At 41.6% G+C, this 22,350-nt stretch overlaps 1 protein-coding gene and 1 long non-coding RNA gene across 4 annotated transcripts; one reads left to right on the top strand and one right to left on the bottom strand.

Annotated features, from left to right (window-relative positions):
* Positions 1 to 784: 784 nt before the first annotated feature.
* Positions 785 to 14,031, top strand: LOC124199949 (RNA-binding protein Musashi homolog 2-like). Of its 3 annotated transcripts, none has more exons than XM_046596017.1 (3): positions 785 to 1,796; positions 9,456 to 9,699; positions 9,938 to 14,031. In XM_046596017.1, the coding sequence occupies exons 1-3, from the start codon at positions 1,561 to 1,563 to the stop codon at positions 10,850 to 10,852; spliced, it is 1,395 nt and encodes a 464-aa protein (XP_046451973.1). In that variant the 5' UTR covers positions 785 to 1,560; the 3' UTR covers positions 10,853 to 14,031. The 3 variants fall into 3 exon arrangements, with proteins under 3 accessions (XP_046451973.1, XP_046451976.1, XP_046451975.1); XM_046596020.1 differs by lacking the exon at positions 785 to 1,796 and adding an exon at positions 4,194 to 7,194; XM_046596019.1 differs by lacking the exon at positions 785 to 1,796 and adding an exon at positions 7,599 to 7,714.
* Positions 3,994 to 16,256, bottom strand: LOC124199953. Its single transcript, XR_006877090.1, has 5 exons — positions 16,096 to 16,256; positions 15,915 to 15,976; positions 7,571 to 7,659; positions 6,462 to 6,522; positions 3,994 to 4,197 (listed from the first exon to the last, which is right to left on the bottom strand). It is a non-coding gene; the product is annotated as an uncharacterized LOC124199953 (long non-coding RNA).
* Positions 16,257 to 22,350: the final 6,094 nt, after the last annotated feature.

The raw sequence follows: 22,350 nt of genomic DNA, 5'->3' as shown, positions 1-22,350 counted from the left end.
TGCAACACACAAAAAAAAAAAAAAACCCAACGGCCGCAATAATAAAAGGAGTAAAAATGTTGCCGGATTGAAAGTACTATATACAACTGGATGATGTGGTGACTATATAGGAAAAACTTTATCGAGTCCCCCCGCAGATCGATGTATATTTCTATTCCTTCCTTATAGATTCGAATATTATTAACGAAAGAATATACAAAAAAGGGCGAGGGAGGTTTTTATCTTCCTTTTTTTTCTCTCACGAACGAAACTGGAAATGGTCCCCATCGGCTATACAGAAAAATACTTGGGGGAAACATTTTAATTTTATTTAAAAAATATTTTTCGGTTCGCCCTTAAACCCTTTTTACACTATAGCGCCATTAAAACAAAAACTAACCCCTCAAAGATTTTCCCCTCCAATCTTCTGAGTTTAGAAAAACCATCACGTGTAAAACGAACATTTAAAAAAATAAGAAAATGTTTTAAATATTTTAATATTCATCTTTCATAGTAGTAGCATAGCCTCTAGTATTATATAGACACGCACGCGTGTGATTGACCCTTTTAGGTGGGGAGAAAAATGGCCTGGACGTGTTTTCATCACTAGATGGCGTTGATGGCTGGAGGGTACCAAGGGGTGGAAAAAAAAAGGGGTGGGTGTGGGAGGAGTCGACGTCTGTACGACCCCCCCATCTCTCCCCACCTTGTGTCTGCCCTGAGGCTTCATGTGTGTGACTGGTGCTGCTGCGCGCGCCAGCCTGCAAGGTTTTCTATTCAGAAAAGAACCAAAAACGCGCGCCATTCCTCTACGGTTGGGTCAGACGTTGCTAGGATTCCGAGCAGTGAGGTCGCCGTTATTACAGGAAAAATTGTCAGTCAGTCAGTCAGTTAGTCTCTTTCTACTTCGACTTTTTCCCCCACAAAAGTTTTGCTTATTCCATCTCACTACTCACTCGGCTTGATATCAACATAGCAAGCGTTGCTACGGCTACGGCAAATATCATTTACAAGAAGAAGCAAGAAACAGAAAGAAACTGGTTTAAAAGATTGAAGAAGTGTGTCTTGTGGTGTCGGTGTGTGTGTGATATCGCCAAGCTTTCCCATTTCGAGATTATTTTGATTTCTCACAAATTGTTGTGCGAAAACAATTTTGGTTTTTTTCTCCGGTGGCCATTGTCACTCTCTTTTTGTGTTTGGTCTATACTATTTTGCGTGGAAAAGCTGTTTCACCCCAAAATTTTCTTTCTCTCGGCCATGCTGCCGTTGTCCGAGCCGCCATTGTAACAACCACCCAGCCCCAGTACTTCTTCTCAACCCCCCCTTCTTTTTTTCACCCCTCTGTGCATGTGTGTGTCCCCCCCATCTCCACCTATCCACTCCTCCCAACTTATTCCCCCCTCGCACCACGTGATTCATGCACACACTGGGGTAGCTGTTTGAACATGCTTCTTCTCTGAAGTAAAAAAAAGAAAATTATCATTTTCTTTGTTGATCGTATTCAACGGCCCAAGTGAATCAAACTTAAACAATATCTCCCCCCTTTTCGAAGAAAGAAAAACGATCGTCACAGCCAACAAAATGTTGAGTGTAGGTAACGCCAATATCTTCCCAGCTCATTTCGGTGGTTTGTCTGCTGCCTTAGCGGCAGGTATGCCTGTTGTCACTGGAGCCGGTGGACAGTTGGCCGTCGGTCACATGCCAGGATCGGCTGCTGCTGCCGCTGCTGCAGCCGCAGCCGCAGCCGCCGTTGCAGCTGGACTCATGCCCGGAAACGAGATGAATTCGCCATCGCCCGACATGTTCACAACCGTCAGGTATAACATTTGATCGCTTCCCAAAAACGAAATGGAATGAAGCAAGGGTCTTTTTTTTATCTTGATCATGACCGACATTATATATATCTAACCTTTCACTCTCTTTTTTACGTGTTAGCTTTTATATAAATATTTAAAAAAAAACTATTCTTAAAAAAAAAAAAAGAAAACAAATACTCTACATCCATTGGGTTAAGGAGTCGGTCTGCAGGTTTTCTCTTTTTTGTTATGTTTTAAATTATAAATTACGGGTGTCTTATTCCATTTACGGACAACAACAGTTGACCATGGCTCCTTGTTTGTGTTGTCCATGTGTCTCTTTTGTTTTATTTCTTGTTCTTTTTACCTTGAAAGGCAAATTGTGGAATGTAATATTTTCTCTTTCAATCTAGCCAAGTATTTTACTGCATTCACAGCCACACTACAAAGAAGTCGCTCTTCATTTTTATGGCAACCATCTTTGTTGTTTTCGAGGGTACACACACACATTTTTCTTCTGCCACCCCAGCTTCTTCTCTCCCCCATAGCGGATTTTGTTTCCATTGTCCTGTCATGCAGAACAACCGAGAACTAGAGGAAAGAGGGGGGGGTCTCTCTCATCGACAGCTGCAACCCCTCTAACCCCACCCAATCGTGTGTGCATACACACACGCACTATATATTCCCTTTTTTTGAATTCATGTCAACTGGAGAGTGACGTCACTCCATGGACGGCAACACCACCCTGTGTCTAAACTTTGCAGCTTCTCCCGAAAAATCTATTAATAGAAATTTAGTCGCCTTTTTTGTTGTTGTTAAACTTCCCAAAAGATATACAGCAGGTGCCCCTTTTATTTTTAAAAGAAAAAGTCTTTTTTTTATTTTTCTTCTCTTTTTCCCAATTTTTAAAAGGGGAAACAAAAATGAGATGAAAAGATATCGAGACCTTTGACACAGGCGTCTAGTCACGCACGGTGTCACGAAATGCGGAAATTTCCTCGACTTACTTTTAGAAACGGTCAAAGTTGGTCAAACAATTGACCGGATATGGGAGTTGAGAGACAGTGTGGCCTTTTAAACTCCCGTGTGTTTGTCTCTCGAGTTGTTTTTTCCTTCAAACCGAAAATTTTGTTTTCTTTTATATTTTTTTTGTTTTGGTTTTTATCTTCGATCACGACCCGTTTCAGATTCTTTTAGGTTGTGACCTGCATTTTCCTCCCCTTTTGTTGTTGGTTAACCCTCAGGTTTTCTTTCAGGAGCCAGTGGATAGTCGTCGTAGGAAAAAAACAAAAAGAAAAATCCCGAATATGGCCCGACAGCCCTGAGATTTATTTTACAGCGACCAAACACTTTTAACCTGGATTCTCTCGGCCCGTGAAAGTTTTCTTAACCTTCCATCTCCTTCTTCTTCTTCTTCTCAGGTAGATTACACTCACACAGAGAGACGGCTGACCCCTGGAATCGTTCTCTTTCCTTTTTGGGGTCACGTAAAGGATTTTGTTCTTTCATAGGGACATTATCGATTCAAGTCGTCCCCTCTCTTGCGTTGCTAACCTAAACAGGCCGGATTAGATTTGTCCAATCACCATCCATTATATAGGGATCCTGGATGCTGTTCCGCACTGTCTATACCCGAAATTCCTTGCGTCTTTTATTTTTCTTCTTCATCTCCAACTGGGTGAAGTCAAGTCGAAATCTCATTCTCTAATAATCGTCGTCTCCTTCTGGGTGATGCTAATTCGTCACTAATCGATGATCCCCCCTCTCTCTCCTGTCCTGTCCCAACTCCTTTTTTTTCGTGTGCAGCAACTTCATGATTCCCTCATTAACGGATCTATGACTCGGGCTCTGACGTATTATATCCAGGGAAACAACACAAAGACGCTCTTCTTCTTCTATTTTTTTTCTTTTCCTCCACACCACCGTGCACAACCGAGTGAGCCGGATCGATTTATTCCATTATCGATTTCTTTCCCTCTTCTTCTTCTTCTTGCCTTGGTGTGTACCCAAGTCGACTTATCATGTGCCCCTGACGTCGTCCGTCGTCGTTTTTTCTCCGGTTCTAGTCGTCAATTTCAAATTGTGTCCTGCTTGTTATATTTCTCCCGCCATCGCCGCAGCTTTTGGCTTTTTTTTCTATGGTTATCGACGCAACATTAGCGAGCGCCGCCATTCCAAGTAACAATCGATTCGCTTTCCCAGAATGATAACAAACAAGGGAATTTCACAATGTATTACATTTACGAGACATTGTCATCTAATGAAATCTAAACATCAAGTGATCGTATTCCCGGGTTGACGACAGAATGATTTTCTTGTACGCAATTTTTATTTTTCTCTCTTATTCGCTGCTGTTGTTGATTTCATCCTTGAGTTTGCGGATTTCCGGGTTCAATTTCTGAATGGAGTGAAGATTCATCATCTGTGTGGATTGAAAAATAAAGTTGAATTATTAATTTGGGAGAGAAGAGATTTAAAGAAGAGAAATTGAGATGACATGTCGGCTCTGCTGGCAACTCGATCAAGCTAACGACGCCAACGATTTGACATTGTGTGTCACCGATAGGATCTTGTCCGCTTGATCGATTGGGGAGGAGGGAACTTGATTCAGCCGGTGGGGTAGAAAAAAAAGAAGAAGAAAAATGGGGAACTCAAAAAAAGAGACGGTCGAATCGCGTCTTTTGGCCTTTGCTCTTAACGCCAAGTTGAACACGAAGAACGGGTTCCACTACTCCGGATGAGACGCTTCGATGGGATTCAATTAAAAATCTATCAATAGAGCAGCCAAGGAACTATACAGAAAAGTGTATAAGACGCTTGAAAATGGTGCGACGACCGGACTGTGAAATGATTTGCTTGCGATGGAGGAATAGTTGGAAGGGGGGGGAGATCTCTTTCTTTTGCTGATCTAAGCTCCTTCTCCTGGGCATGCTCTTCTCTCTTTTGTCGCTCTTTATCTCTCTGGCCGAGCGTGAACTCACTCCCCCTCTTCTTCTGCCCCCTTAAAAAAAAAGAAAATTCGTTAAAAAATACGGGAAGAGAAAAAGTCTTTTCCGTCTGCTGGAAAATCCGTCGAAAATGAGCACAATAACAAAAGAAGAAGAAGAAAAAACTTATTATTCTTCTTCTGCTCATCGCTGTACCTCCTCCCTTTTTTTCTATTATAACCAACTTTTTTTGCGCGTGAGACACACTACGGTTGTCGGAGGAGTGAAAACAAATCCGCTAGAGGTCTCGGTCCCTTCATCCGTATCCGGCTACTTTTCTAACTACCACGATTACTACTATAGTGCTACTACATACTGTCCAGGGCCAAGAGGAAAGGGGGGGGGGATCTTTTCTTCTTTCATGCCAGGATAGCCACAATAGAAATTTTTCCTTCTGGGTGACATGGAAAGAAGGGAGAAACAAAATAAAAGAGAGAAGCCTTTGGTGTGTGTGAGCTCTCCCCTGTACAGTAATTTAACACTGGACCCTGGGCTCGGATGTCTCTTGACGGTTTCCCTTCTTTATCTTGATTCCCCCCTCTTTTTTTTTTTTCTTTTCTCTCTCCAGTCTTCTTTATGTTCCAGCACATTTTGACGCTTTTGAACGTGAACATACACACATAGACGAGCATCTGTTTAAAGGGAGGTTATCTGATAAATAATTCCAGTCTCGTCTCTCTATAACTCTCCCTGGGCTCTTCTTTCCTTTTTTTGACTAGTCTATTTTTTGTTGTTTTTTAAAAGAAATAAAAATGGTGGGACCCTCAGGTATATGTCGTCCTTGCCCAATGGAATGATGCTGGCCAACTTTTGCACGACATAATTTAAAATACGAAACTGGTCTTCTGCCCTTGGAAGAATTTCAGATGACCCTCGAAATCGATAAGGATTCTTTGGCTTTTGTGTCCCACAAAGTTAGTTTTCCAGGGGGCTTATTATTATTTTTACTTCTAAATTATACTACTCTAGTTGCGTAGTTTCGCCGAAGAATTGCTAATGCTGTTTTGATTAAAGCTTTTGTTATTTTCAATGTCTTAATGCCTTTCTTCGTGATTGGAATAATCAATGCGAAACTGGAAGGGGGGGGGAGAATTGTGTGTGTGTCTACACTGGATCAAGGTCGATGTGTGTGTACAACTACGAGCTACGACTATTGTTTTGCCTTATACAGGGCGGCGGCGGCTGCGTCGTCGTCGCCGTCGCTCCCTTTTTTGTTATCTAAATGCTCAATTCGATTTGGTCTCATTTGTCTGTTGTGTCGTCTTATAGTTACTGTCGCCGACGGAACAATAGAAAAAAGAATAGACAAAAATTCCTCTTTTTCGAAAATTACGCCTAGGACTCACGCTTTTCATCACGACTCACGATCGTTAACCTGTGGTCTGGTAGCAGTTGGGGTGGGTGTTTCTTTTTATGACACGGTCCGGCAATCACGTCGGGGCCCCCCTTCTAACTCCTGTAATCATCGTTCAACCTAACCTTCTTGTTTCTTTCCCCCTTTCTTGGCTTTACAACCGCGAATACCGAGAACTAAAAAATAAAAAAAAAAAGATAATCAAAGCAAATGGGAGGAGATGGATGGACGGGGACTGAACCATTTTTTGACATTCACGAAACCCACCGATCTTTTTGGCTGAATTATGCAGCTGAGTAATTCTATTATAGGCGAAGGGAGTGAGGTGTTTTATATTATTAATACCTTGGGATTGAGTTCGTCGATGCTCTTCTCCCACGGTGGAATCTTGCTGTGGTGATCGAGCCTGAAATAAAAAAAGAATAAATTGGCTTCCATTAAAAGATTGAAAGTTCAATTTTTGACGAGATCCAGAAAAACTCAATCCCCCCCACCACAAAAAATCGTTGGGGGCCATCTGTGTACCGCTGCACTCGTTCCCATCTGCTTCATTATGTTAATAGAAAATATTAAAAATAGCTTATTTAAAGAGGTTCTTCTCTTGAGCTCCCCCCCTCCTGGACACATGTGAGGCTTCTTCGTCGACTGCTGGGGTAGGAGAAATATATTTCTTTTTTTTTCATTTCTGATCCCGTGTTAACCGGATCATTTCAAACTCGGCTGCCGGACACGGGAAACCTTAGACTCGACTCTAACGAGCTTCCGTCCGTTCGGCCCCGTCCATCGTCAGCATTCCCAAGTGATACATTCTTAAATCAATTGCACTAAAGGTAGGAAGGGAATCCCTTGTAAGGCAAGCACAGGTTCCCCCCTCTCTTTTCTATCCTGAATCCCCTTTTTTGTGTATCATTTCGAGAGTCCCCCAGGTGGGCCGTTCCGGCCTTTTCCAGTTAGTCGCCAGTGGTCCACCATCGGAAATTGACGTGCTTTCTCTTTACTTGTCATTAACCTGCATTTTGTTGTTTGTTTGTGTGCTGTGTTAACTTGTTTCGAAGAGGAGAAAAGGCTCGACCTAACGGTACAGTGCCATGTCAAGTCCATTTTCCTCTTCTGCCCATTTGCTTCTTTTTATCGTTATCCTTTTTCCTTTTTCTTCCTCAACTTTTGATCTCTTGTTACATTCCGAAATAATTGACGACGCGCATAAGACCGCCAACCGACTTTTTTTCTGGTCGGCCGTCATGTGCTGCTACTCTCTCTCTCTCTCTATTGCTCTTAAGCTTAATCTTTAAGTATTATTATTACGGTGTTAAGGAAAGATTATAATGACAAGAGACAAAAAGGAAATCTTGAGTGTCTTCTTTTTTGTTTCTTTTTTTCTTTTGCTTATTGTTTCTTTTTAAGTAATTTTCATCTTAACAAAAAAATGAAAAAATGGTCAATAAATTACTTACATGACGTCATTTTTGGTGAACAACGCGTAGATGCAGAAGCTCGACACACCGGTTATGGCGATGCCCATGATGCCCAATAGCGGGACCGCCTATCCCCGATCGATAAAATGTTTTTGATAAGGAAAAAAACAAACACATATTCAGGTTATTTCACATCTCTCTCTCTCTCTCTCCTTCTCACTCTCTCAACTCTCATTAGAACAAACAAAAAAAACAAGCAGATTTTAGCGATTTTTTTCTGTAACAGTTGTAAACACGCGTGTAGAAGCGTTCCTATTTATTTTTCATTGACATGGCAGCATATTTTTGGGGTCTTTTGTTTTTACATTCCCTCTTCCTCGTCCACCCTTTTTTATTTCGTTTTATTTTAGAGAAAGAAATAATCAAAAAATGGCTGGTGTGTGATACCCGATATTATTATTAATTGAGTAGTAGTTCTTTTTTAAAAAATCCTCCCCCACCTGATCCACCCACACCATCCCAATCCCTTTGATTTCGTTTGAGTTGTGTGTGCTGTGCTGTGTGTGCTGTTTGTCTGGGAATGTGGTCTTTATTAGAAACGACAAAAGACAAGACTAATCAAAGTAAATCATGTTTTTGGACGCTAAATATAAAGGTCTTTTCTTTCCCCTCCTCCTGCCCCCTTTTAATACCGGTTGTGGCCTCTCTAAATGTCGGAAGCAAGAACTTTTTTTTTTATTTTCCTTACAAATTAGTGCGCATAATATTTTCTTATAATCGGAGTAAAACAGAAAAAAAGGTCGGAAAAAAACCCCCGAAATTATTAGCTACTCTTGATACTTAGCTACCATCAGCTATTTATATTTACTCATATATATTTAGTAGACACAGTATATCTATATTACCTTGGGACAGTGCCGCATGGTGTGTATCTTATATAACACGTTGGATGATGATTAATTAGCAGCCCTGCTCTATCTATCTATCTCCATCCCCCTGTCGTGTATATCAAACAAAAAAAGCTATGGACGGCGACTTGTGTATATCTCTCTCTCTTTTTTTTAATTCTTTATTTTTCGGCTGAATTTTAGAACAGAAATATGCTGGGGGCGGGGCAAAATAATGTGTGACACCTGCCTTTTTCCTTTTTTTTTTTGAATTTAATTTGTTATTTATTTACAACAAAATCCGAGTGACTTGCACTTTGCATAATAATTGAATTAGGGGGCTCTCTTATTGATTACCACCCTGTTTTAACCGTTGGAATTTGTTGTTGATTATCTACATATTTACATATCTAGCTTACTCGTATCACACTATCTATTTGCTGGATCCAGATCAATTAATGATGATGACGTAGTCTCGATCTAGAAGTTGCGAGTTGTCTTTCTCTTATCTCTTTATATCATTAGATCGGCATATGACTACTTCCGGCTTCCGGTTTTACCATTTCCCCCACCCTCCACTAGTAAAAACAAACAAAAAGAAAATTGAAACCTTTCAAAGGGAAAATTTTAACGAGTCACCACCCCCTCTCTTTATTCCCCCCCCACCTGCACTGAAAGCTGATGCCGAAATGTGTTTGTAAGCCGGAAGCCGGAATCCATATAGACACAAAAAGTTGTGGCCGCACAGTTGAAAATCTGTCTATACTTTTGATAGCCTCTTCTTTCTATCACTCTCTATCTAGCGCAGTATGAATTGGAATATTTTTGCCTTGTAGTTTGGATGATTAACGACTAACGATCTTTTTTTTTTTTATTTTTCTAACCTTTTTGTTTTTTCTCTCTCTCTCTCTTTCATCCCGTCCGTGTTTTTTCCTACTCTCTCTCTCTCTCTCTCTCCCTCGTCGATTTGATTGGTGCCAAAAATGTGATGATGACGACGACGTGTGGGTGCGACTTTGCCACACTTGTCGATGCAGAACGGGGATGGATAGCAATAGCAACGGTTCTGCCGGCCGCGGAATGAAAACGGATGTCGGAATGAGCGGACTGGCCTTGGATCAGAGCAGCTCTTCCGGTCGCTCGACTCCGACCGACCTGCCGCACAACAAGCTCTTTGTGGGCGGTCTCAGCTGGCAAACGTCGGCCGACAAGCTGCGCGAGTACTTTGGCCAGTACGGCACCATTATCGACGTTCAGGTCCTCAAGGATCCTCTCACTCAGGTTGGCAACTCCTCTCTGTCTCTCACAAGTTAAAGAACATTCCTAAATGGGACTCGAGAGAGGGTGGATGGATGGGCACAGGGGTTATCGGGGCTGCTAAGTGGGGGCGAGCGGGACAAGCAACTTGACGTGGACGGCGGAATCAAACGACAATTGAGAGGGCCCATATTTATACTGAAATTTCTTTTCTTTCGTTCTTTTGCGGGTTTTTCTATGTGGATGAATCGATCGATCACAGAGAAGCCGAGGCTTTGGCTTCATCACCTTCGCCGAAGCGAGCAGCGTGGATCGCGTGCTGGCCGTCCCTGCGCACACGCTCGACGGCAAGAAGATCGACCCGAAACACGCGACGCCCAAGAACAAAGGCAAAGCGACGCCTTCATCCAAGACGAAGAAGGTCTTCGTCGGTGGCGTCAGTCAGGACACGTCGGCCGACGAAGTCAAGGCCTATTTCAATCAATTTGGACGCGTCGAGGAGGCCGTCATGCTGATGGACCAGCAGACGAAACGTCACCGCGGATTCGGATTCGTCACATTCGAGAGCGAGGACGTCGTTGATCGCATCTGCGAGATTCACTACCACACCATCAAGAACAAGAAGGTGGAATGCAAGAAAGCCCAGCCCAAGGAGGCCATTCTGGCCTCGACCACAACGGCCCTCCTGGCTGCCAAACGTAGCGTGCTTCTCAATGGTCTCGGCGTGGCTGGATTGGCTCCGGGAGTGGCTCACGTTCAACAATCGGCTGCCGGACAGGGAGCCGCCCAGCAGTTTTTGGCCGCTCAAGCGGCTCAAGTCCAGGCTGCCGTTGCGGCCCATCAACAGCAGGCCGCTCAGGCTCAGTCGGCCGCTGCTGCCGCTGGCTACGGAAAACTCTTGGCCAGCTATCCGGCATTAGCCAGCTACCGCTACAGTCCTTATTCACTACCCGGCGCTGCCCAGGGTAACGCCCAGGCTGCAGCTGCAGCAGCAGCCGCAGCCGCCGCGGCTGCCGCTTCTTCCGGTCACCATCATCACCACCACGCCATGTCGACCGCTTCTCCAGCCGCACAACAGGCGGCCGCCTACCAAGGATACAGCCTGGCCAACGTGGACATGTCCAGTTTTCAGGGAGTCGACTGGAGCCAAATCTACGGAATGGGAATGTACGTCTAGCTGCCCCCCTTCACTTGACGGCGCAAGAAGTTTAAAAAAAAGAAAAAAATTGTGTGGAAATCGACGACCTTTTTTCTCTCTCCCTTTCTTGTTCTTTTCCTCTTTCTTACCTTTATCAAATTTTTTCATTTTTCTCATTTTCTTGTCGAAACCAACGAGCTTCCAGCACCACACCCACATAAAAAAAAAACCTACAACGACATTGTTTGTTGTAACTTGTTCAATTGTGGAGGGAAAAACGAGGAGAGACGAGTGAAGTAATAAGTTGAAAAAGAAAATATCACTTGAGCTCCTCAAAATTGTTTGCGTGTCGGTGTTTATTATGATACCCTCCTCTCTCCCCCCCCCCTCTATATATCTTAAGAAAACTCTTTGTCCTTTCACTTATTACTTAATATCACGTGTCATATTGGAGCCGAATCGTCAATGGAGCCAGAAAAGAAAGAAGGAGAGTAATACTAATAATGAAATAATCAGAAATCATTCAACGAGCAATATGCGTTTTTAACTTCTATCGTCTATGCAGAGCGAGCCAGATGTTTTTGTCCGTGTTTTGTTTGTTTGTATGTTTCTCTTCTTTGGAACATTTTTTTTTGTTTTCTCGACCCTCAAGAAAAAGAGGAGTAACGTACCGCGCGACCGATTTGAAATTTGAAATTGAAAAAATTTAATTCTTGAAAAAAAAAATGTGTTTGAAATGAAATGATCCGTCGCTCCTCTTTTTGTTACACATGTTGGATCTCAGCCTCCCATTATAAATTTTTTTTTGTTTCTTGATCGTCACATCCCCCCGAGTCCCACCTTTCTCTAATTCTTGCCAATTGGACAATTCAGTTCTTGCCTGCTCCTGAAAAAATCGAGTATAATTGATCCTTTTTGAAATTTTAGGATCGTTGTCCCCTGATTCCCCATCCCAAACAAAAACAATTGATTTAGTCGTGTGTTATATATACGTATGTTCATCTCTGGCCCTTTCAAGCAGCTCTTCATTTATTTTTTTTTGGGTTACGTCAATTCACTTTATTGTGTGTGTGTGTGCCTCGACTACCTCCTTTCTTTTTTGTTGCCATCTTCGCCATGAATTTTGTGTTTGCCCACTTGATCACGCCCTCGCCCACCCACGACTCCACCTCATTTTCAAGATGATTCTCTATGCAGGAACAAAAAGAAAAAAAACATAATGAAAAGGACTGGAAACATCCTTTCTCTTCTCGATTGTCATTTCAGTTTATTTTGCCGTGTGTGTGTGTGTGCGTGTGCTGATTTATTATTCAATCTTTTGAATTCACGAAGAGAAGAGCTCCTGCCGCCACCACCTCCTCCTCCGACCCATCATTTCTTCACATCACACAACAGTTAAATCCTCTTCTGAAAAATTTCGGGTCCCCGGAACGTGCCAAAATAACAAAAAACAGTCCCCCTATCCCCCCTCTACTCTTCGCACGACGACATGATGAAGAAAGAAGACTACTACAGAGATAAATCCATTCCTGATTTTTCTTTTAATTATTATTGATAATTTAAGTTATTCATGTGTTTTTTTGTGGGTGGGTGTCTTACCTAAGAAAGAAAACTAATTTTATTTTTTATTATTTTTTTTTCTGGCGTGAGAAGATAAAAAAGCAGCAACACACACCCCCCGAAAGTTTTTGATTTCATTTTGTCATATCGATAGCAATAATCGCTGTCTTACCAAGTCAATGGAAAAATTGTTGGAAACGATTGAAAACGTTGGCCGAGTATAAACAAACAAACAAAAAATAACAACTTCTTTTCGTTTTTTGAATTTTCTTTTAGAAATCATTGGTTGGATACGCCCAAGCCCCTTTTGCAACTGATTGTTTTTTTTTTCATTTCATTCAAATTTCTTGATTTGATTACCAGTTTATTTTTTTTTTATTTGTCCATTTGGATTGGAACACTGAATTTTTCTACTAGGCTTGCTGATCTAACGTTGGAAGTAGAAATATGAAATGGAAAACAAACACTTGCAAAGGAACGAATAATTAATCGTGTCTGCGAGACAAAAGGAAAACAACACGTCATTTGATAATGAAAAATTTCTATTATCCTCCCAAAAAAATATTTGTTTTTCTCAAAATCTTTCTCTATCCCGAGGGAAGAAAAAAATCACTCCGCCATCATCATCAAAATGGTTTTCGGCAAAAAGATTTTTTTTAATAAGAATATTTCCTCTTCTCTATCTATCCTTAAACTATTAACCCCCCCGAAAAAACCATCGTCTCCCACAAGCCGCGGTATATACTCTGGAGAGATAAAGAACCTTGTGTGCTTCACTGCAGTATTCTATATTTCACGTCGGGAACCCCATGGACTTTAGCTTCTTCTTCTTCTTTATTTCCCCCCTAGTTTTCGGTGGTTCCTTCCTCATTCAGCAGGGCCAAACACACTTGGGAATTTTGATTCTTTTTCACCTTTTTCCTTTTATTGTATTTTTTTCTTTTGGCCCTCTTTCCCCACTATGAAAGAGCGTGTTTGCCTTCTATTTCCACCGATCCCCTGGCCACCCTACAGTCCCGACATATGCAGTACTAGTACATGTAGTTTAGTAGTCTCTTTCTGTTAGACATTTTCCCTATTGTGATGAACAACGCACCACTGTAGTCTACTTGTGTGTGTCTGTAAATTTGTCTCTTCACGAAATCTAGTTCTTTTTTTCGTTTTATGGGTTTTCCTCTTGTAGTGTCACGATCAATTGAATTTATCAGTAGAGTGGTATACATCTCGTGTAACCCGATGCATCTCTCTCACATAATGAAAGAATCTCTAGACTTGTCTCTCTAGTATAATATTTCTTTTCCCTATTTTTTCTTAACGTTCTTGATTGATCCAGTATCTTTTCTCTTGATTTCTTTCGTGTGTATGTTTGTGTGTGTGTCTGTGTGTGTGGTGTAGTAGTAGTAGACATAGCCCTATACAGCATAGTAGTGTAGTGTCGGTGTATATTCTTCTCGGTCACGCAACACGCCCTTCCTTGTCCCCATGTTTCTTTTCTCTATTTTTATTTTTTACACTGTCGTTGTTTAGTGTAGTCACGCCCGCGAAATCTTTTGAGCTACTCGACTTGAACCGCATAACAAGAACAACATCTTCTATATATTCGGTCGTCGAATGAATTTCGAAAAACAACGATAACAAATAAACCAAAACACACTGAATTAACGGGTAGATTTTGTTTTGTTTCGTTTTAATACTTGATTTTGTGTAGATGTTTCTTCTTATATATTTAGTTAGATATCAGTAGACACTCACATACTACTACTCGGATCCTTTTTGCACAATCGACACATCCTCTTTTCTTTTTCTTTGTGTCTATACGCCTGTCTCTCTTTTTCCTCCTCTTTCATTTCACATTGGGAACTCGCAAAGACTCGCTTGTTTGTACTGAAAAAACCCTCGTCTATTCCTCCCTCAATATCTTTTCCTGGCGAACGGACGACTTTTGATGCGTCGACAAGAGAAAAGAAAGAAAGAAGAACTGACTGACTGACTGACAGGGGTCATCATCAGATGGATTTCTATGTCTTTTCATCGCTGGCCTTTCAACTTTTTTCCACATGGTCGGATCTATGTGTACATTTGAAATTGCAATGCGCAGCACGGAGCGGAGAAAGTCTCCCATTCTCTCTCTCTTCTCTTAGCTCCCATTGGCTTCTCCTCTCCTTTCTCACAATTGAGATGTGGAATGCATGTCTATGAGCCGCTAAACGCGCGTACCACTACTACTCTAATCGCCCCTCTTTATAGAGATGGATGTACGTACGTACGTACTACACGTATGTATAATATTTCTTCGTGTCTCGTGACGTCTTTCACCTCCGAAAAAGAAACCACTTCCCTCCCACCTCCCTTACCAACCACCCACCCATCTTATATATCCTTCCTTCCTTTATTTTATTTTTTTCCCCTTTCTGCCGACGTCGGCGGGATCGTGTCGCATCCCGTAAAGGAGGGAAAAAGAAAAAAGATCCTCCTCCTGCACGCCACATCCTCTTCTCTCACGATTCGTGTCTTAGCGTAGACGTACTAACGTACATGGTGGGGCAGAGATGGTGGAAAATCGATGAATCTGGTATTCCCCCCTGTTTTCGGGCGGGATTTTTTACACGCTCAATTGATGCGATGCTCGTTAGATGGCGTCTACGACGGGGGAAAATCCGTTAGCGCGCGCGCCTGCGCGCAATTTTCGAAAATCCCCTCCCATCTTCCCACCACCCGGCGACGAATACTTTGGGTGGGATTTCACGCTGGGATTGTGTTGGTATTGTATCGACCCGGCCTACTCCCCCCCCCCCACCCTCCAACCCGATATTCCGCACACACACACACACACACACACACACTGCAGATGATTGCAGTTCTCTGTGACTTTTGGAGCTCACTGAGTAGCTCGCTAGTCTCAGTATAGAGGACCGCGCCAAAGGAACACACAGGAAAAAGGTAAATAAGACTTCAGAGCAGCACTATACACTCTCTCTGTCCGTGTGTCTGTGTGTGTGTGTATCTGTGGGTGTGTATTGGACCCTCTGATGCGCGCTCACGAGTCCGTGAGGACCGGCGGGGGGGTTGTATGAAAAGCGGAGTAGTATACAGTGTAACCTCAAGCCTCTCACTCCGCCAGAGGTTGCTCGACCCCACCCAAAAGAAGGCGCACAAGTCAAAAGCTCCGCCGCGCGGATTTAAATTCCGGACTGTTTAAGACGTTAGAAGAGTAGCAGACGTCATCAAAACGACAGGGATGAAAACAAGAGTCAATTTCGGGTAACGTCTGCATTCAGGAAAAAAAGATTAGGCGACAAATCCTCACTCGGTTCGACGTGAAAGAATAGGAGCTTAATTTCATCGATTTTCTCTTGTGTTTGTGTTAGTGTCTGAACTGCGGGTGTGTAGTAGTACGGAAGTTGCGGGGTGTGTCGTGTGTTTGCAACCCTCCTCACATAAAAGTGTTCTTGCCAGTATTACATCGCAACGAAAAAGATAAGGGCGACGAGCTAATTCCAACTGATTGAAACTAATTGAAAAGTTTGAGATTGGCTTTTACCTCAGGGTGGATCTTTCCAGTGCGTCCAAAATTCAGGAATTTCAGGAATCGGCTCATTTTCTCTATGGAAATATTCGAATTTTGTTTTTATTCTTTTAGAAAGTATTCAATGAATGATACACCTCAGCATCTATATATCTACTTCTACTGCGCGTTATAGCTCAGCGTGCAATCAACTTACGGTGTTTATTTGTTAATCAATGGGATCACACAAGACACTCGGATGGATGCTGTTGTTCAGCGTTAGTTTTTCGGGGGGCAAATGGTTGGTAGGTCTTCGCACTTGGTTTGCCGGTACAGTTAGGAAACGTCTACCCTCCGACCGTCCCCTTTTATTTCCATTCGACGCAAGGTCTACGTGACTTGGCCGTCCTCTGGCGAATATACTACACGCGTGGCGGGTGTTGGTGGGGTGGTCGGGGGGGAGAACGTCAGCTGAAAGCCTACGTTCTTATATACACGAATCCTCCCTGGTAATTCTATTGCTCCTTTTCCCAACTAGGATCCATACTGCTCCCCCCACCCCACCTCCCTTTGACTGGTCGTGTCTCTTTGGTGGAGAACCCACCACCACCTTCTCCTCTCTCTTATCCGGTTCTTTTCCTTTTCATCTTATGCTCTGTTCTACGCCAAAGCGCTAGCTTGTAATGACTTTATGCCGAGGATAGTACGGACAACCGGAGAGCAGGGAAAAATGTGCCGGCTTACGTCACGCACCTCTGACGGTATACACGGGTTGCATACATGTGCACGTAGCGCGCCATGCTCTCCTATCATAGCCTCACGTAGGCCATACACCTCATGACTAGAATTATCCTGCGCTGAGCCATACGGTTCACCGAACTAAACAAATGGTTTCTGTACTGCTGCTGAACTGGTCGTATATACAGCTCAGCAGATGCACAGTTGTTCCCGCTAACTCCGCCTACTATCCAGCTTCCCCTCTTGGTTTTTCGACGTGCTTATTATGAATGAGAATTTCCCTGTGATAAAAAGGGGAACAGTCGAATCAAAAGTATATTACGCACAGCTGGCTGCTGCGGTTTCAGCCAGATGATCCAGGGGGAATCCCCCTCATACCATTATAAGGATCTGTTTTTAATCCAATTGGCTGCACGCAGCTGCTGGAGGACAGGGAGTGTGTGAAATAAGAACATTTATAGATGCCAAGATAATAATGCAAGACGTAATCGTGATGTACAGCAGCAGCCATACAGCTCAATAAAGACTAGATTATGCTTTGCACACGTTTTGGAAATACCGGAGCTGTTGTGGCGCAATCTGGGCTGCCATAGACCGTTGAGCGAGTTGCACGTAGGCACGACCTCAAAAAAATTGATCCTTGAGATCTTATCGACAACCCGCACCCCCAGCGCTGCCCGCGCTTCGATTTTACTTTTATAGAAATGCTGGGCCTTGAAAAACAATATCGATCGATGAGCGGGGGGCTATACATTCGTAATGACGGGAAGTGTACAGTACTCGTTACGATGATACCCAGAGGGCGAGAAGCCTCGCATGACACCATTCTGGTGTTTTCTCGTGAAATGACTTGCACAAATTAATTCTGACATCTATTTGTTAATGATAATTAATATTCGTATAATGAACTTTAATATTCACTGTGCGATGCGTCGGGAATTAATTGTGACATTCCGAATGAGTTAATCGTGCAGAGTATGTTGGTTACACCTGAGAGTCTAAAATGTCACTCGAACTTCAGTTGTCACATTGCCATAAAGATTTTGTTAGTTTTTGATTAGTTTAAGTTGCCGAGTTCTATACCAATTGCATTCCGATACTTCGTATCCTAAAGATTATCACGGAATACACCATTGGGTACTATCACATCACCCCATGGATATCCTTTCATCTTATATGGATAACGATGATATCTTAATCATTAATTGTTGAACAACGTCTGAATCAAAGATTAAAATCATTCAGAATATAACTAGTTTCTTTTCATTATCACCAGTAGTGCTGTAGTGGAAATAAAATCGGTTAATTATGTCGATCAACGCTATCCGAACCAATTAATTCAACATTTTCACCTAGAAATCGTACAGATTATTCGTGTTCTTTCTCTCATTACTGGTAACCGCGCCGGGTTCTCCCGTAACACAATCACTAACAAAGTTTGAAAGGTTCTTTTGAAAATAGGGGTAAACGACATAATTGCATAGTGACGTAAAAGAAAAGCAAAGAAAATCGCGGTCCGGTTAATGAAATCATAGATAAAGATAGGAATGTAGGCGGGTACAAGTCCGCGGAGTGTGTTGTAAAAACAGTTTTTGAACGGTTTTTTTGTCGACTAGTTCACATTGGATTTTATTTCTTGTCATTTGTGCATGTTAATGGGCATGGAATAAAACCGAACAAATTACTCTACTCTTGCCAAGGAGGACTGTGAGGAGTAAAACTAACCATTCACGGGATTCACCGCAGAATAATGCACATTTCAAATGGTGACCCCAGCGCTGCCAGCGCTTCGATTTTTCTCTTATTGAAATGCTGGACCTTGAAAAACAATATCGATTGATGAGCGGGCACGGGCTATACTTTCGTAAGGGCGAGAAGCCTCGCATGACACCATTCTGCTATTTTCTCGTGAAATGACTTGCAGAAATTAATTCTGATATCCATTTGTTAATGATAATTAATATTCGAATAATGAACTTTATTATTCACTGCGTGATTCGTCGGCATTTTGTTTTGATATTCTGGATGAGTTAACCGTGCGGAGTGTGTAGGTTACACCTGAGAGACTAAATTATCAATCAGATTGCGGTAACACAAGTATGTAAACAGACAACTTTTTTTCATTAAGAATTATGTATTCTCTCTAAAAATGTGAAATTTAACGCAACCAATCAGTATTCTGATGAATCAAGCGAAAAATGTGTTCGCGATCAAACATCAGTTGTCTGTGGTTTCAAATTCACTCATTTTTAGATTAAAGAGTACGGTCTAAATTGAAACCGATAGTATTCGCTATATAAATTCATTTTTACGTTGTTATCAATGGTATAATAGTGGTAAAAAAAACGATTATATGTGTCGAACAACGCTCTCCCAACTAATCAATTTAAATCTCCCTCTTAGAATTCGTGCATATTATTCGTGTTCTTTCTCTCATTGGTAACCGCGCTGGGTCTCCCGATCGCTAACAAGTTTGAAAGGATCTTTTGAAAGAAAGGGGAAACGACATGTATTTGCATGGTGACGTAAAAGAATAAGCAAAGAATATCGTGGTCCGTGTGAACAGACTTAATGAAGTAATAGATAAAGATAGGAATGTAGGCGGGTACAAGTCCGCGGAGGGTGTTTAAAAAAAAAATTTGAACGATTTTTTTGGTCGACTAGTTTGGCGCTATACCTTGCCCCGCCTCAAACGCCGGCGCAAATACGGAGAGAACTTGTTTTTTTACTTCTGCGATCGGTGCAAATGTGCAGTAAACATTGGATTTTATTTCTTGTCATTTATGCATGTTAATGGGCATGGAATAAAACCGAAAAAATTTCTCTACTCTTGCCAAGGAGGATCGTAAGGAGGAAAACTAACCATGTACCGCAGAGTTAATACTTAATACACATTTCAAATGGTGATCCCAGCGCTGCCCGCGCTTTGATTTTTCTCTTATAGAAATGCTGGACCTTGAAAAACAATATCGATTGATGAGCGGGCACGGGCTATACTTTCGTACGAGAAGTGGGTACGGAACTCGTTACCATTATACCCAGAGGGCGAGAAACCTCGCAGGACGCCATTCTGCCGTTTTCTTGTGAAATGACTTGCACAAATTAATTCTGACATCCATTTGTTAATGATAATTAATATTCGAATAATGAACTTTAATATTCACTGCGTTATTCGTCGGGATTTTGTTGTGAAATTCTGAATGAGTTAATCGTGTAGAGTGTGCATGTCCCACCTGAAAGACTACATTATCAATTAGATTGCATTAAACACAATTAGATAAAAAATTAGTTATTTTTTAGTTAAAATTAGATGTTGTGTTCAGTAATGTGAAGTGACGCGTCCACATGGATTCCGCTACAAATGAAATCTTTATGGTATTGTCATCATATATGAGGAGAGAATATTTAATGATAACATTTAATACGCACTACATGAACGACATCGAAATTGAAAGCGTAATCATTGGGAATATAGATTGTTTCATTCCATTAACACTAGTAATGTTCAAGTGGAAGTTCAAACAGTCATTTCTGTCAATCAAACTCTATCCAAACCAATTTACTTTACTTTTTCATAAAGAAAACATACAGATTCTGCGTGTTCATTTTCTCATTACCGGTCGGTAACCGCGCCGGGTTTTCCCGTAACACGATCGCCAACAAATTTAAAAGGATCTTAAAAAAAAGGGTAAACGACATGTATATATGCATAGTGACGTAAAAGAAAAGCGAAAAATATCGCGGTCCGTGTGAACAGACTTAATGAAATCATAGATAAAGATAGGAATGTAGGCGGGTACAAGTACGCGAAGGGTGTTTTAAAAAAAAGTTTTTGAACGATTTTTTGGTCGACTAGTTTGGCGCTCTACCTTGCCCCGCCTCAAACGCCGGCGCAATACGGAGAACTCGTTATTTACGTCTGCATGTGCAGTGAACATTGGATTTTATTTTGTCATTTTTGCATGTTATTGGGCATGGAATAAAACCGAACAAATTACTCTACTCTTGCCAAGGAGGATCGTGAGGAGAAAACTAACCATGCACCGCCGAGTTAATCCACATTTCAAATGGCGACTATTTCAATTGATTTTTTTTTAAGTCAATATGACGACCCTTTTTTAATTAATGTTTGAGAAGTTAAGGCTTATAAAAAAAACAAAATTATTTTAAGAAATTTTACTTTTATAAGAATAAACAAAATCGATTAATTAATCGAGATCGAATTCATCATTGTCGTCTGTCGTCTCGTCGTCGTCTGCTAATGAAGTGAGCTGGTTTGAAACTTGAATTGAAATGCTGAAAATGGTAAGATAATTAGAGACAGAAAAATACAGCACAGAGTAAAATGAATGTAGTTCAGAGTTTATCAAACAATTTTAGTGTTGATGTTGAAAATTACGTGTTCAGTGATTCATATTATGATACAATTCCTTCGTACATTTGCAAAGGTATGCGAGAAACAAACAAGAATTATTTCGTTTTTCTTTAAAATTTACTTTAATACTGCTGTTCTATGGTCATAGGTTTAAAATTAATGTGATGACAGTGGCAGCTGTCGAGAACTGAGCACAAACTGTACACTGTACACACCAAACTCAAATCTGGTGGTTCTTCGAACAAGGTAAAAAATATCTTTCCATGTTGTTTTTTGGTTCTCTACTCCAGTGCCATTTGCAATTGCAGAAAGGGCATTTAACTTTGGCGAAGAAGTTTAAACTCCTTTTACATACCAAGTTCAGTCTTGCAAAAGATTTAAGGCAATTGACTATTATAGAGTATAGATGTCCTTCAGATAGCAGAAAAAAGCACAACAAAAATAAAGCTCAAAAATCTGAAATTTAACTTAAACGTTTGCGTTTGTTCCAAGACTCTGAACCGGGGCGCTTCGATAGACGTAAAATGTACGATCGCAATTGTAGAGACAGTTAGATACGGGGAAACAACGGAAATGTATTTACACTTTTGACCGGAAACAAAAGAACCACGTCGAAAGGGTTTCTTTATGGAAATCACTTTTCTTTTTTTACTTAGTGTCCTAAAACTAGTCACGAAACTAATTCATTTTTTTCTGAACAAAGACGCGTTATTTATCCACGTGTGAGCTAATAATCGCTTGACAAGCCTTTCCTTGGCCCTTCGCGGCCCTTCCCCACTTGTTATCGCAACATGACGCATCGAGAAATGTAAAGATAGTCTATGTGATCCGTTGTTACAGAAATACCAGCCAATCTCCGACCACCAGAGCTTGCTAGCTGGCAAGCAAGCAAGAGGGAAAACGAAGCTATTTGATGTCGACAGAGCACATAACGAGATTCATTAGGTAAACCGATATATTTAACGCCCACGGAATAAAACAGGTATAGGGCTGGCTCTACTTGCGTCACCAAGTTTTATCGTCCGTGAAAATGAATATCTGCGAATATATATCAGCGTTATTTATTGCCGATGTTCCCGTCTGCGTGAATGTCCGATTAGGATACTCGGAATGATTTACTATCCCATAAACCCTCAACTAATTAGACAAATCCTGTGGTAATGGTTGACGTCATAATCAGCTGCTGATCCTTGTGGTTAGACGTTGATGGCGTCTTTAATTAAACTCGACATTTATCCAGAACGTAAAACATTATCATTGAACTAGAAGGGGAAATTAGTTTAGTCCAATCTGTCAGAGTAACTCGTGCTTCGCCAAAATTTAAATCTAGTTTTTTTTATCTCATTTGCCTTTACCCGT

Source organism: Daphnia pulex, chromosome 8 (genome assembly GCF_021134715.1).
Source record: "Daphnia pulex isolate KAP4 chromosome 8, ASM2113471v1".
Lineage (NCBI taxonomy): Eukaryota > Metazoa > Arthropoda > Branchiopoda > Diplostraca > Daphniidae > Daphnia > Daphnia pulex.
The sequence above is the reverse complement of the archived record's forward strand: the minus strand, read 5'-3'. Positions and strand labels throughout refer to the sequence as shown.

Coding starts and splice junctions, on each gene's coding strand:
- LOC124199949 (XM_046596017.1), top strand. CDS start 1,561: ATGTTGAGTGTAGGTAACGCCAATATCTTCCCAGCTCATTTCGGTGGT. Junction 1,797..9,455: donor GACATGTTCACAACCGTCAG/GTATAACATTTG, acceptor TTGTCGATGCAG/AACGGGGATGGATAGCAATA. Junction 9,700..9,937: donor TCAAGGATCCTCTCACTCAG/GTTGGCAACTCC, acceptor GATCGATCACAG/AGAAGCCGAGGCTTTGGCTT.